This window comes from Camelus dromedarius, chromosome 12, assembly GCF_036321535.1.
Source record: "Camelus dromedarius isolate mCamDro1 chromosome 12, mCamDro1.pat, whole genome shotgun sequence".
In the NCBI taxonomy this organism is placed as follows: Eukaryota; Metazoa; Chordata; class Mammalia; order Artiodactyla; family Camelidae; genus Camelus; species Camelus dromedarius.
The window spans coordinates 58,281,100-58,295,460 of record NC_087447.1 but is presented as its reverse complement, the minus strand read 5'-3'; the positions used below and the strand labels follow the sequence as shown (position 1 = coordinate 58,295,460).

At 39.1% G+C, this 14,361-nt stretch overlaps 1 protein-coding gene and 1 long non-coding RNA gene across 3 annotated transcripts in view; one reads left to right on the top strand and one right to left on the bottom strand.

The window, feature by feature from the left end:
• The window catches only part of HIKESHI (heat shock protein nuclear import factor hikeshi), a 28,422-nt gene extending 27,442 nt beyond the window's left edge, over nt 1-980 (bottom strand). The window contains exon 1 of the mRNA XM_010990526.3: nt 752-980. Within this exon, the coding sequence (XP_010988828.1) occupies nt 752-781 (30 nt within the window). The 5' untranslated portion in view covers nt 782-980. The remainder of the gene's footprint in view (nt 1-751) is intronic.
• A 107-nt stretch (nt 981-1,087) lies between these two features.
• Nucleotides 1,088-9,751, top strand: LOC116155410 (uncharacterized). 2 transcript variants are annotated; one of them, XR_004139334.2, is made up of 4 exons: nt 1,088-1,259; nt 1,693-1,793; nt 2,539-2,770; nt 6,052-9,751. It is a non-coding gene; the product is annotated as an uncharacterized LOC116155410 (long non-coding RNA). The 2 variants fall into 2 exon arrangements; XR_010383446.1 differs by having other exon boundaries at nt 1,088-1,793.
• The last annotated feature ends 4,610 nt before the right edge of the window (nt 9,752-14,361 follow it).

The window sequence follows — 14,361 nt, the reverse complement described above, 5'->3', positions numbered from 1 at the left end:
CGGTTCTGAAATGGATTTCCGAGTGATTTCTAAGGAAGCAAGCGAGATTCACCCTCCGGATTTTTCCTTAACAATTCCAGGTACTTCTAACAATTAAGCAAGGATGGTTATCTCTTTTTACCAATAAGGAAACTCTCAGCTCACATCTTTCAGGGATCATCTCAGATAAGGCTCACACTTCAGTTTCAGGCGTTTCTATCAGCGAACTTCCAGTTAACGTTAAGCATATTTTTATTAGGGCCCTTCCAAAAGGACCCAGCAGTTACACACTGCCCGAGCACCTTAACCTTCGGCAAACAGAACGCTACATAGATTCAAGTGTAAGATTCACCTGAACTCACTTTATGAGCTCAGGGGAGTATACAACCAACTGAGCTTAAGTTCAACTGCAAAATGGGAATGATTACCATCTCACGAGTTATGGTTAAGTGTGCAGGGCCAAATAAGCGCTACACAGAAGGCTGAGATGAGAAGAAATGGACAAAAGGAGCGCACTGTCTAGGATAATGCACACTCGACAAACGGCAACTACTGTAGTAACTACTACTTAAACGACTGTGAAAAGCGCTGGGGCAAAGGAGAGCGAACATCCCAGCGTCCCGCTCTCCACTCTCACACTCTCACTCTCAGCGGGAACGGAGACGTGAACGGATTTCCCCGCAGCCCTCGCACCCGTGCACCTTCCCCCTCCCTCGGGGCCTCGTCCTTCGGCTCCTGCCCGCTTCCTCAGACCACCCGGCCCCATCCTCACCAGCCTCCCCGCCACCAAGCAGCCAAACATGGCGGCGGCAGCTCCGCTCCGCCGGCAGAAACCCGAAGCCGGGGACTAGAAGTCCTGGGGCTACCGCCCTAGTCGAGCCCAAGAACCTTCCAGAACCTGGAGGAGGGTGCCTACCCCTCCCCTACATAGCGACAAGGCCAGCGGCAGGAACGCCTTCTGCCCCGGCGACCTCTGACCTCCCCTTCCTAACCAGCACGCCTCTCAGGCGACGAGTACTTCCGGGGCTTACACCAAGCCGCCCTTTCTAAGTGAGAAAGGTGGGCCAGGTCCGGCGTAAAACTACAAGTCCCAGAGGACCCTGCGCGGGTTTCCGGGAAGGGAGCGCGGAGGATTTGTCTGTTGGGTTTGGTAGTCGGCCTCCCAAATTTACTAACCCTTAACCCGGAGGAGGTGTTTCTCACGGTTGTCTAACATTTTAGAGAATACAACGCGTTTTTACACTCTTCATTTCACTAGATTCTTATAAAAACCCTATGAAGTAGGTATTATTATCTTCATTTTGTAGGCGAGGAAATTGCCCCAAGAGACATGCCCCAAATCTTTTACACGGTACTCACGGATGGAGTTTGAATCCAAGTTCTGTTTCAAATCTCCGGTTCTTCCTTTCTGCTACACAGTAGCCGAAAAGTACTAATTTTTAATCCCCTGTGTTATACTTACTGACTTTATTATAGTTCTTTCCAGCTTTACTTAGCTCCTCCATTATTTCCTGAAAAAAACTGTAAGCGAGTTATATAACAGTAACTTTGTGTTTTAATGTCGCCACTTGTAAAATAATAATTGTGCCTGTCTCCTGGGGTTGCTGTGAGGGTTAAATGAATTATTATATATAACCACTTAGAGCCTAGCAGTACTTAACTAATGGATGTTTTATTGTAAAATGTCTTATTTTTTTCTCTATGCATTTGCAGAGAAGGTTCATAAGCCAGAAGAACTGGCATCGAGTACTGACTGCCACCAATACTCATTCTCCCTTCCACGACGTCAGTTCCCTTTCCTCTTGGATGGGAAGGTAGGATATTCCCTCCCTGAAGGTCTCTGCCCAACTTGAAATATCTGAGCTTAGACCACCAGCCACCAACAAGACTGTCCTCCCAGCCCCAGGTTACATATGGAGGATCAGAGTGTTTGAAACAGTCCTCTGGTCTCCACTCTGGCTCCATAAACCTATCTTGTCTCAGATCCTCCTTTGAGGTAGCCAAGCCAAAGATGAATAGATAGAAGAGGATCTTTTTACTAGTGTCTCCAACTTTCTACCTAAGAATTCCCAGAATCTTCCAAACAAAAAGGCCATTCACTATGAGACCATTTCATGAGGGGCAGACAAACTGCCTGGATTCAGAGCCCATGTCTGTCATTTATTAGCTGTATAATCTTAGGCCAGGTAACCTAACACTCCCATGCCTGGTTTTTCTCCATCTGTAAAATGGGATAATAATTAGGTTGTTATGAAGGTTCTTACATGATAAGTACTAAGTAGTTCCTAGAATATAGCTTAATAAAACGTTAGCATTTAGCATTATTACTTTTCCTAATTTTTCATGTCTTCATACCCACCTTGAAACTTGTGAAGTAGTAAATAAATATATTGGTCTCTGCCTCCTGTTCTTGACACAGGGCTCCTGAAACCCTTGTACATTCCTAAGTGATGAGGGCAGTAGGAGCATCTTTTGTTCTAATGGAGGGACTCTGGGTGGGCTCATGGGGAGGCTGATCACTAGAAAGATGAAGCCTGATTAGAACCTTGGAATTTTCAGCCCCGCCCTATTCAATAGAGAGGGGAGAGGGGCTGGAAATGGAGTTGACTGATCATGCCTACATGAGGAAGACTCCGTAAAATGCCAATAGTATGGGGTTTGGAGAGCTTGCAGGTTGGTGAACACATCATGTAGCAGGAGGATGATGCACCCCAACTGCATGAGGACAGAAGCTCCTGCACTCCACCCTCCCAGACCTTGCCTGTGCATCTGTTCATCTGGTTGGTCATCTGTATCCTTTATTGTATACTTTAGTAAATTGGTAAAAGTAAGCGTTTTCCTGAGTTCTGTGAGTTGTTCTAGGCAGTCATCAAATCCAAGAGGTGGGGGTCACAACAACCTCCAATTTGTAGCCATGTTGGACAGAAATTGTGGGTAATCTGGGCATTTAACTACTTGCAGTTGGCATCTGAACTAGGGGGCAGTCTTGTGGGACTGAGCCCTTAACCTGTGGGATCTGATGCTATCTCTAGGTTGACAGCGTCAGAATTGAGTTAAATTGTAGGACACTCAGCTGATGTCACAGAATTGCTTGGTGTGGGAAAAACCACACATATCTGATTTTAGAAGTGTTCTGAGTATGGTAGTAGTGTGAGAGTGAAGGAGAAACATGGGAGGGATACCAGGTTTTTTCCTTTACAGACCATAACCATACTGTCAATTCTCTGAGCAACTCGTACTTGTCTTTTTTTAACTTATTTTTAATTTTTAAATTTTTTTAATGATCACATTGAAAATATTTTCTCCCATTTCATAGGCTGTCTTTTCATCTTCTTTATAGTTTCCTTTGCTGTGCAAAAGCTTATAAGTTTACTCAGGTCCCATTTGTTTATGTTTCCTTTTATTTCTGTTGTCTTAGTAGACTGTCCTAGGAGAACATTGCTAAGATTGCTAAGATTGTCAGATAATGTTTTGCGTATTTTTTTCTTCAAGGAGATTTATAGTGTCTTGTCTTCTGTTTAAGTCTTTAAGCCATTTTGAGTTTATTTTTGTGTATGGTAGAGGGAGTTGAGCTTCATAAAAATTGAAAACTCTAGTGCTTTCAAGGAAACCATCAAAAAAGTGAAGACAACCACAGAATGGGAGAAAATATTTGCAAATTGTATATCTGATAAGGCATTTGTATCCAGAATATATAAAGAACTTTTACAGCTTAAAAAGACAACCCAAGTTTTAAATGGACAAAGGATCTTGTATTAATTTCCTAGGGCTGCCATAACAAATTATCACAAACTGGGGAACTTACAACAACAGAAATTTATTCTTACAATTCTGGAGGCTTAAAGTCAAGATAGATGTTGAGAAGGACCTGTGCTCTGTGGAGACTCTGAGGAAGACTGTTCCATGCCTCTCTTCTAACTTCTAGTGGTTGCCAGTAGTCCTTGGCATTCCTTGATTTACAGACTCATCATTCCCAACTCCTCTTTCATTTCATACTGTGTTCTTCTCTTTATGTCTATGTGTCTCTTCTTACACAGACCTCAGTCATTATATTTAGGATCCACCCTAATCCAGTAGGCCGCAACTTAAACTGATTACATCTGCAAAGACCCTATTTCCAAAATGGCCATGTTCACAGGTACCAGATGGACATGAATCTGGGAAGGACTTTATTCAACCCACTGCAGACATCTGAATAGACATTTCTCTAAGAAATACAAAGATATACAAATGGCTATATATGGATTTATATGAAACAGATATATATGAAATGGATGTTGGACATCACTAATCATTAGAGAAGTGCAAATTAAAGCAACAGTGAGGTACACTTCACACTCACTAAAATAGTTAGAATCAAAAAGTCAAAAGTGAGGATATTGAAACCCTCATATACTGCTGGTGGGAATGTAAAATGGTGCAGCTGCTTTGGAAAATAGACTGACAGTTCCTCAAATCTTTAAACATAGAGCCACCATATGACCCTGTAATTCTGCTCTTAGGTGTGTACTCAAGAGAAATGAAAACAGATGTTCACACAAAAACTTATATATGAATGTTTATAGCAACATTATTCAAAATATCCAAAAGGTGGAAACAACTAAAATGTCCATCAGTGGATCACTGAGTGGATAAACAAAATGTGGTATATCATACAGTGGAAAATTATTCAAATATTATTACATATGATTCCATCCATATGAATTATTTAGAATAGAGCAATCTATAGAGACAGAAAATAGATTAGTGACTGCTTAGGGCTGGAGTAGTTGTGGATGTGGAGATAGGGGGTGATCGACAGTTCAAGCATATGGATTTTTTTAACCATTAACTATTTTTTAAGTGTACAGTACAATAGTATTAACTATACCACCTTGTGCAACAGATCTCTAGAATTTTCTCATCTTGTAAAACTAAAACTCTATGCTTGTTGAGCAGGTCCCCTGTTCCCCCTCCCCAAGACTTTTTGAGGTGATGAAAATGATCTAAAATTGACACTACTGATGTTTGCACATATCTGTGAATATACTAAAAACTACTGAATTATACATCTTAAATGGATGAACTGTATGATATGTAAGTTGTATTTCAATAAAACTATTTTTAAAATTAGTACTATTTATAATAGTATCAAAAAAAACCCCAAAAACAACCCGTGCTAGAGTACCTGTAAGCAAGTGGGTAGTCCTGGAGTGGGGACAGGGGGATTATGTGAAAGTCTTCCCCCTCCTGGCTGCACAATACTGACATCAGGGCTTGTATTTGCCAGGTAGGAGACTAGAGCATTCCTCCCAGGAAAAAGGAAACACCCCAGAGATATACCCGTTTTCTTTCCATTTCCAGATTCTAGAGCTGAGTTCTTGGCTTATGGCCCCTTCTTCCATCTTCAGAGTCAACAGTGTAACATCTTGCTTCAGTCCTCACATTGCCTTCTCTCTGTCAGATATCACTTTGGCTTTCTCTTATAAGGATATTTGTGATTGCAGTTAAGGTCCAACGAAATAATTCAGAATAATCTATCTGAAGATCCATAACTTAATCATATCAGCAAAATCTCTTTGCCCTTTAAAGTAACATTTACAAGTCCCAGGGATTAGGACCTAACTATTTTAGGAGGGCATTATTCAGTCTAACACCACTGTCTTAATAAAAACTCCAAATGCGGGTTAACTGGAAATTGTTATTTAACTACATTAAGAAGATGGGAGAAGAGGAAGGGGAAGTGAGGATGGCTGAAATCATCTTCTAACAGTCAATATGTGTCAAAACTGATAAGTGAATCAAAAGAGAACAACAGTTGCATATTACTTAGAATTATGAGCTAAGTACAACAAGAAACAGTTAAGAATGTTAAAAGTGGTTGCTTCTGGGGAACAGAACATGAGCAGAAAACTACCGTTTTTTGCTTTAAATTTTTTTTAATCCTCTTGGACGTTTTAAACTGTATACCTATATTAATAAGAAAATCTAATTTTGTTAAATTGAAAAAAGATAGAATTGGACTAAATAATCTCAAATTCCCTGCAGTGAATATTCCATGATCCTGTATTTCTTTAACATTATTGTTTTAAGTAACAGCATCACAGCCTCTAACCTTCTGATGCCTGAAGCAAATACTGTCAGGAAATCATCAATAACAATCATACAGTACAAGAATTTCAGCTCAGAAGAAGACATTTTGGTGATTGGAAACTTTCCAAATGATAGCTCTCTCCTGAACGGAGATGTGAGTAGCTTTTTTCTCCTGTTACTCATGACCTGTGGTAGTTTGCAAAAACAGTACAAATTCTTCCTCTCCCTGTGACCGTGACCTTGCAGTGTAACTTTGCAGCATCTCCCTTCAAGAGATGGAGTCTGTTTCTTTACCTTCATGGCTTTCTTACTTGATTTGACCAAAAGAATGCAACAGAAGTTGTGTGCCATTTCTAAGCCTCAAAAATATTTGTAACTGGAGGCTTTCGATTTTCGAACTTTGCCAGTCTACCACAGGAACAAGCCAAAGATAGCTTGCTGGATGATGAAAGACACCTGGGCCCATTGCCTCAGCCCACAACCCGTCAAACCCCAGGAGTAGAGCTACCTATTTGACTTACAGCTGACCAGAGACATGAATGAACCCAGTCAGGACCGGAAGAACCACTCAGCTGAGCTCAGCCCAAATAGAATCTTGAGTTAAATAAATTTGAGATGTTTCATTATGCAGCAAAAGCTAACTTCCATGTAGTTCCCTCACAATTTGTGATTATTTTTTATTGATTAATCTTCCTTCCCTATAATGAATACTAGTAGTTATTTAACATCTGTTTCCCACCTTATTCCTTGTTAAAAGAACCCCAATTTTAAAACAATGTTGTGGTGAGAATATAGGGAATCAGATTTTTTTTTAAAGAACCTCAATTTTGTTCTTAAATCCACCTCTCTTCCATGAGACTCAAGAGCCCAAGAGAAGATCCTGCTTAATCTAATCAACAAGTTGCCGTTCCCCTTGTGGTAATTGTTTTAGGATCAGTCCCATAACTGAATTTTGGTCAATGACACCTGAATGGAAGTCTGCTGGGGTCTTCTGAGAAAGGTGTCTTGGTCTTAAGAAGGTCACATAAAAAAATAATTACTCTCTCCCTTTGTATATTCATGTATCTGAAAATGACACCTGGAGTTGTAGCAACCATCTTAAAACTTTAAAGAGAACAACCTGAGAAAATAGCCAGCACAATCAGGAAGGCAGCACAGAGTTGAAAATAACTTAAGTCTTTATTAATGTCTTGTACTGTTGAACCAACCAGCCCTGGAATCTATCCTACCTCTGTACTTAAGGTTATGCAAAGTAATTCATTTCTCTATTGCTTAAGCCAATTTTAATTGACTTTGCTGTTACTTACAGCTGATGTTATAATTAATACAACTCTCACTAGAATATAAGCTCCAAGACGGTAGGGAACATGTCTGCAGTTTGCCACTTACCTCCAGTGCCAAGCCCAGCATCTGCCCCCGAGTAAGCATTTAATAGTTATTTATTGAATGAATGAAAGTATACCAATAATCATTAATTATGTCTGCAGTTGATACTTCACTAGATAGTATAAAGATCTGTTAGGGAGCCTGACTATTCTGGATTGTGAGCCCTTCAAGAATAGGACTCTATCTTCATTCCCTAGTACCTGGCATGCAGTAGATCTCTACCCATTTGTTGTATCAATGTCCTATGTTACAGAATTCGGCCAGCTCTCCAGCAGGGGGTGCACATGACCAGGTGTTCTGAGTGCTAGGAACTCTTCTTTATCCATTCATCAACCTCTCCTCTGCTGCCTTCCCCTGTAATCCTCTGCTGCCTTCCCCTGTAATCTTCCCCACTTGGAGCATGCCTACATGGGAGCTCAGGAGAAGGGATATTTCCATATTTAGTAATCAGGCCCCCATCTGAGACCTGGGACAGAAACTGCTAGATCCCAGACACAGAGGTGACCCAACAGACAGCAAAATTATTAGCAGTTCCCCATCACTCCCACCAGTAGCTTTGAACATGAGTTTGGGAGTTAGCCATAGTGAGAAAGTTTCAAATGACTGTGGAAAGTTGTGCTGGGCTGGGTTAAACATAAACTTAATCTGTGCATCAAAATCAGCTGGGTGAGCCTTAAAAAAAAAAATACTGAATTTGAATCTCTCAGACAGGGACTCAGAGATCTGTCATAGGCTCTTTAATGATTTTGGTGCATTCTTTCTGCAGACGAGCATCTGGGAACCATTACATGGCACAGGTTTATACAGGGACCTAATTAATGCAATGTTCTGCACACCTGGCCAATTAAATATATAAGTAAGTGATTCTTGTCTACTAGGAGCTCATATTTCAAGGCAAAGGCAAGACATTATCATTTTGGAAAGCCCCTCGCAAAGGGTTTTGGCTTCCAAGAGTTACAACACTGTTGCAGCCAGCTTTATCCAGAGATTTGAGGGAAACAGTGCAGAACTCCTATATGGCTGCCACCCAGAACTGGGATTAAGCCTTGATTTGCAATCAGTCTTTCACAAAGATAAGCCAGACCTTTTCAATATAAAATTTTAGCAGTTTAGAAAGTGAGTTTGCATCAAATTAAAAAGTCAATTAATGGCCAATACAGGTTGCTACACATTTCTCATAATCAATGATTTATGACAACCCATGATCAAGTGATTTTAGAATTATGAAACATAGATACACACTCCCTCACTCTTTACACAAAAGTAACAGAAATCACCCAACTTTTTACAATTCACATCAGCCTGGGGTAACTGAAGCAAGTAAGTTGAAATGAGTCTGTATTCATTCATCTGAAGTCTTGGTTTGCGTCAGAAAATAACCACAAGATACCAAGAATCTTTTTAGAAATCCACCAGTTCAATTCTAAAACAATAGTAATTTTCTACAAATCACAATAGGGGAAATCCATAGGTGATAAATGAAAGTAGGGGAAGTTACAAACTTTACAGTGTTAGAGATACGTTTGGTGGTTAAAGAGACTAAGAAGCATTTTTTTACTTATGCTTTATTTCTTACAATATGGGTCCTGTTCCCAATCTCCTTGGTAAAAACTATTTAGACTCATTTCCCCTAGATCAGTGTGTTTCTAACTGCAGGTTGAGATCCATTGTGGGGTGTGAAATCAACTTAGTGTGCCACAACCGAATTAAAAAAAAAATGTCAGAATACATCCTGCATATAAAGTATACTGTTTCATGAAACTTCTTGTTTCAGTTATGTATGTATGTGTGTGTGATTGGGATGTATGTGTGTGTGTGTGTGTGTGTATACACACATACGCATGTGTGTGTGTGTATATATATATATATATATATATATATATATATATATATATATATATATATATGTATATATAGTCTGTTTCTGGTTGTTTGCTTTTTAATTGAAGTACAGTTGATTTAAAATGTATTAGTTTCTGGTGTACAGCATGGATGGACTTGGAGGGCATTATGCTAAGTGAAATAAATCAGAGAAAGACAAATACTATAAGATATCACTTACATGTAGAGTAAAAAAATGCAACAAACTAGTGAATATAACAGAAAAGAAGCAGACTTACAGATGTAGAGATGGAACTGGTGGTTAGCAGTGGGGAGAGGGATGGGGAGAGTCAAGATGGAGGTGGAGGATTAAGAGGTATAAACTATCAGGTATAAAATAAGCTACAAGGATGTATTGTACAACATGGGGAATATAGCCAATATTTTATAATAACTATAAATGGAGTATAACCTTTAAAAATTGTGAATTACTATATTGTATACCTGTAACATATAATATTGTATATCAACTATACTTCAATTTAAGAAATATGATATTGTAAAATAAATAAATTTAAAAATAAAAAAGAAAGTAAAATTTTTTTTCAGAATACATCCCACATGTATACTTTTTCATGGAACTCCTTGTTTCAGTTACATATGTATGTGTGATTGGGATGTAATATATATATAGTCTGTTTGTTACTGGGGGTTGCATTTTTTTAAAAAGATGCCTCATCCAAGCTTGAAGATGCAATTAAGCGGAATGACTATCCCCTTTGCCTCAAGTGAGCATTTTAATTCTTTAAGGATTTCTGGACAAGTGACCATTAAATCTTTAGACCTCTGTCCTTCTCAGGCATTTCCTTTAAAAAAAAACCTTTTAAATAATTTAATTTCCATCTGATCTTTGTTCAATATTCTGTCATAGTATGATGCACCTAAAGCCACATCCTAGTCCTTTCCTAGCCCATTATTTCTCTTCTAAATGTCTGTGGATCTCATTGTACTTGTCATCTCTACAACAGCAACCATCTTCTCTGAGTCATAGATTTCTTCAGACTCAGGTCTCCTCCCCAAAGATCACAATATGGCTCCCAGCTTCTCCTCTACTTCCTACTGCTGAAACAAATACAATTATTTTTCTTTGGGGGCAAATGTAGGGCAAAGGGGAGAAGGTGGCAACTGTTCTATTCATTTTACTTAAATAGATGAAGGACATCAAAATAGAGCCAGAAAGAGACTGATAACAAGACTAAATAGTTTAGAAAAGAAATGAGAACCTATCAACAGAGATGTCAGTACCAGATGGAGCTGCTGGGAAAAGGGAGGCACAGGACTGCAAGTCAGCTCCTGGCTGAGTCAGCTTCATGGGCGTGTGACAGATACAGTAGTGTAGGGCACTGAGCTCAGAAAGACCCCATGCTTTGTTTAATTGCTCTGCTGTCCCATCTTGACATTCTTAATAATTCAGTCTTTGAACTTGCATCTTGTAAAGTGCAATGTGACAATGCAGCGTGGTGTGAATAGAGGGGATACGTGCAATAGGCATGCCCGCTGTTCTCTGCCTTTCTTCACACATGGCATTTGTGATTCCTTATGAGCAAAGAATCTCATTAGACTCATAATGTGTGGAATTCAGGAAGACCCAAAATGAGCATAAGGTAAGCGTGTTCCATCTACAGTTGAGTAGGCAGGGATGCTGACAACCCCCAGAGGCCATGCTTTCAGTTTGAACCAGAACTTGGTTTGAACAAAGAAGACGTGACATTTTAAGAAACTCAAACAGCCGAGGAACCCTATTCTTGCTTCTGTCAACTCCTTGTATTAACCAACCACTTAACACCAAAGATTATGACATTGAAGAAAAGGGAACGATAGGGCAATTGATAGTTTATTTTCCCTTCAGTTTGTCCTTAGACATCAGTAAGTCAAATACAGAGAATAATGTGTGGTACCAAGAAGTGAAATAAAAAGTTGACTTACTTTTGTCCAGCATTGCCACTGTACTGGTAAGAACAAAATACACGTGAATGTATGAGCTATAAAATACCAAGTATGTAATTTCAGTGATTCCACACAGGAGTCAAGTGCTTTTATGTTTGCATTGAAAACTTCACTAAACAGTAAGAAGATGAATGGTAAAATTCATGTTGATAACAAAATTTTAACTTTACTTAGAATGGCATTAAAAAGCAAATATAATAATACAAGTCAAGAAAGAAATCACAGAAGGGAAAAGCTTTGTCAGTACCTTACCTTTTTTATGCTTTTTAAACAAGAGGTTTGCGTTTTCATTTTGCAGTAGCCCCTGCAAATTATAAAGCTGACCCTGCCTTCATGACTAGAAATAGAACCGATAGCACCCTGTTCCTCTTGAACTGTTCTACGTTTCTTTCCAAAGATCTGGGTGTGTGGGGCCCATGAAGCACATGGGGCTCCAGAAAGACTTTGCTCTGATTTCCATCGACAAGAATCCTGTGTCCCTTACCCAAGAGTGTATCATGATGTTGGCTCCCTTGGGGGCAATGAACATAATCTTGACCTGCACGGATAGTGTCATGGTACTTGACACCTCTGCTAAAAAGGGTCCTTGGTTCTGTTTTGGGTTGGAGGTCCAGGTGAGCGAAGTGTGCACCTTCCTTCATTATCAAAGTGCAATTGTAATCCAGGAAGAAAACTGGCTCCACCATTTGGAATTAAATGGAGAACTTGAGGCTCCTCATAGCACTGGAATACCTGTGGTGGATGACTGGAAGAGGGAGCTTAGATCAAGCATCAGGCCCTGTAGATCCACAGTGTAGGAATGCCAATCCTTGGCTCCTATCCTTTAAGAGCAATGGAAGTGGGAGGAGACACAATGGTAAGGAAGATGCCAGAGCCACCAGCTCTCCCAGCTCCATCATACATGCCCACATGGCACTTAGATATCGTGGAAGCAAGTAAAATAATTACTTCAAATACTGCCTATCCTTCATTTTATTCTGCATTGCCAATTAAATGTATTATTAGATCTTCTCATTTTGTCCTCTGTAGTTGTTAACTCCTCATATTCCCCATTTTCTTGATTCTGTACGTGTGTCACATCTCTTAAGTCATCTCAGGCTCTCTTTCAGTTCACTAATCTCTATTCAGGCTGTGTCTAATCTACTGTCTAACCTATCCACTGAGTTTTGTCACATTTTATTTCTGAAAGTCCTATTTCTTTTTCAAATCCTGGTCAGTGTTGGGAGTTTCGCTGCTTGCTCATTTTGTGATTGCCTCTTTTATTTCTTTAAGTGTTTCAATCATTCAACAGATATTTGAGGACCCAAATGCAAGTCACTGTTCTAAGCACTAGGGCTATACCAATGAAATGAACAGGAAAAAAAAAAAAAATCCACCCTCAGAAAGTCTGCATCCCAGTGGGAGAAATACAACAAGCCAAGTAAATTATGCAGTATATTAGGTGATAGTTGATGGAAACTAAACAAGGAAGAGAAGAGTGAGTAGAGAGAGGAGAATTCAACTTTAAATATGGCTCTTTTATATTGTCTGATAACTCCAGAATCTTTGGTGGTCTCAGTGTATTGTTTCAACTCTCATAGCAGCTTGTTTCATTTTCTATCTGGTGATCTTTGATTTTTGAGCTATTTGGATAACCTAAATTTTCAGCAATCTTAGGGGCACCCTCAAAGTTTCCTTGTTTTAAGAGCTAACATCCACAGCAAGGGTTAGCGAACTATGGCTTGTATGGCTTGCAGTACAGCCCACTGCTTGTTTTCTGGAGCACAGCCAGGCTCATTTGTTCACACAATTGTTTATGGCTGGTTTCATGCTACAGCTGCTCAGCGGAGCGGATGTGGTGGAGACTGTATGGCTCACAAGGCCTGAAGTATTTACTGACCCTTTACAGAAAAAGTTTGCTGACCTCTGATCTGCAGAGATATACACAGAAACTAAAAACAAAACTGAAGCAGGCACTAGCATACGCTCCTAGAGCAACTGAATTTGGTTCAACCTCAATAAAAATACCCTTTCATTTAGTAACAGATTCTGACAAATGAGTCTAAGGAGATAATCAGGGAGGTACACAAAGACTTGTGTACTGGGCTGTTAATCAAAGTACTATTTAAATAGCAAAAAATTGAAAGCAACTACTGTGTCCCAAAAGGTATTAAATAGTGGCTTATTCATGGAAATGTATGAAAAGATTTATAGAAAAGGTTCATAAACCTAGAAACTTGACAAAGTTCAGTCTTTTATATGTTACCCTGGTTCCCTTCATTTCATCGCCTACCTTATCTTTATGACCACTTAGGCTTTCTTCATTCTTCTGCTTCAGGTTAAACACTCCACATGTCATCTTGGTCCTAACTCTTTGAGGATTTTTCTAGTCTTTTATATCTCAATTCCATTCTTGCTGTTTCTTTCCCATAAATGTAAGCAAATCACCCTGTGGGACAAAATCACCAACTACTTTCAACTCTATGATAGCCTCAATTTATTTATTTCTATTAACTAACACCCTTCTAGAAAAGGGGACAATGTATAAACTATACTCCCCCTTTCTCTCATTTTTCAACTCACTGCATTTAAGCTTCTATGGCCTCTCTCCCTTGCTCTGAAAATGTTTCCACTAAGATTACTAATGGCCAAGTTGTAAACTGAATGGCAATATTTTTAACTGTAAAGATAGGTTATTAAAACATTATTATATGTCATAACTCTATAGAATTTAAACATAATTACTACAGAAAAAATAATTAAGAAGTATAAAGCCATAGGAAATATAATTTCCAATAAAGATAAGGGTTTAGTGTATGTCAAGTACTATTCTAATTGCGTCACATGTATTAAATCATCTGATCCTTAAAATAACCCTATGAGGTAGGTTTTACAGACAAGGAAACTGAGGCACAGAGATGTTAAGTTACTTATCCAAGGTCAGTTAGTAACAGAGCCAAGACTTAAGTTCAGTTTAATTCTAGCGCTTATACTTCATCACTATATTATATAGCATTCTCCGGTTAAGCAAACAAAATAATCATTGCGAAAAGATAAGGTGTAATTTTATTACTTTCAACATTTCTTTTCATCACAATGAAAATAAACTAAAATAAC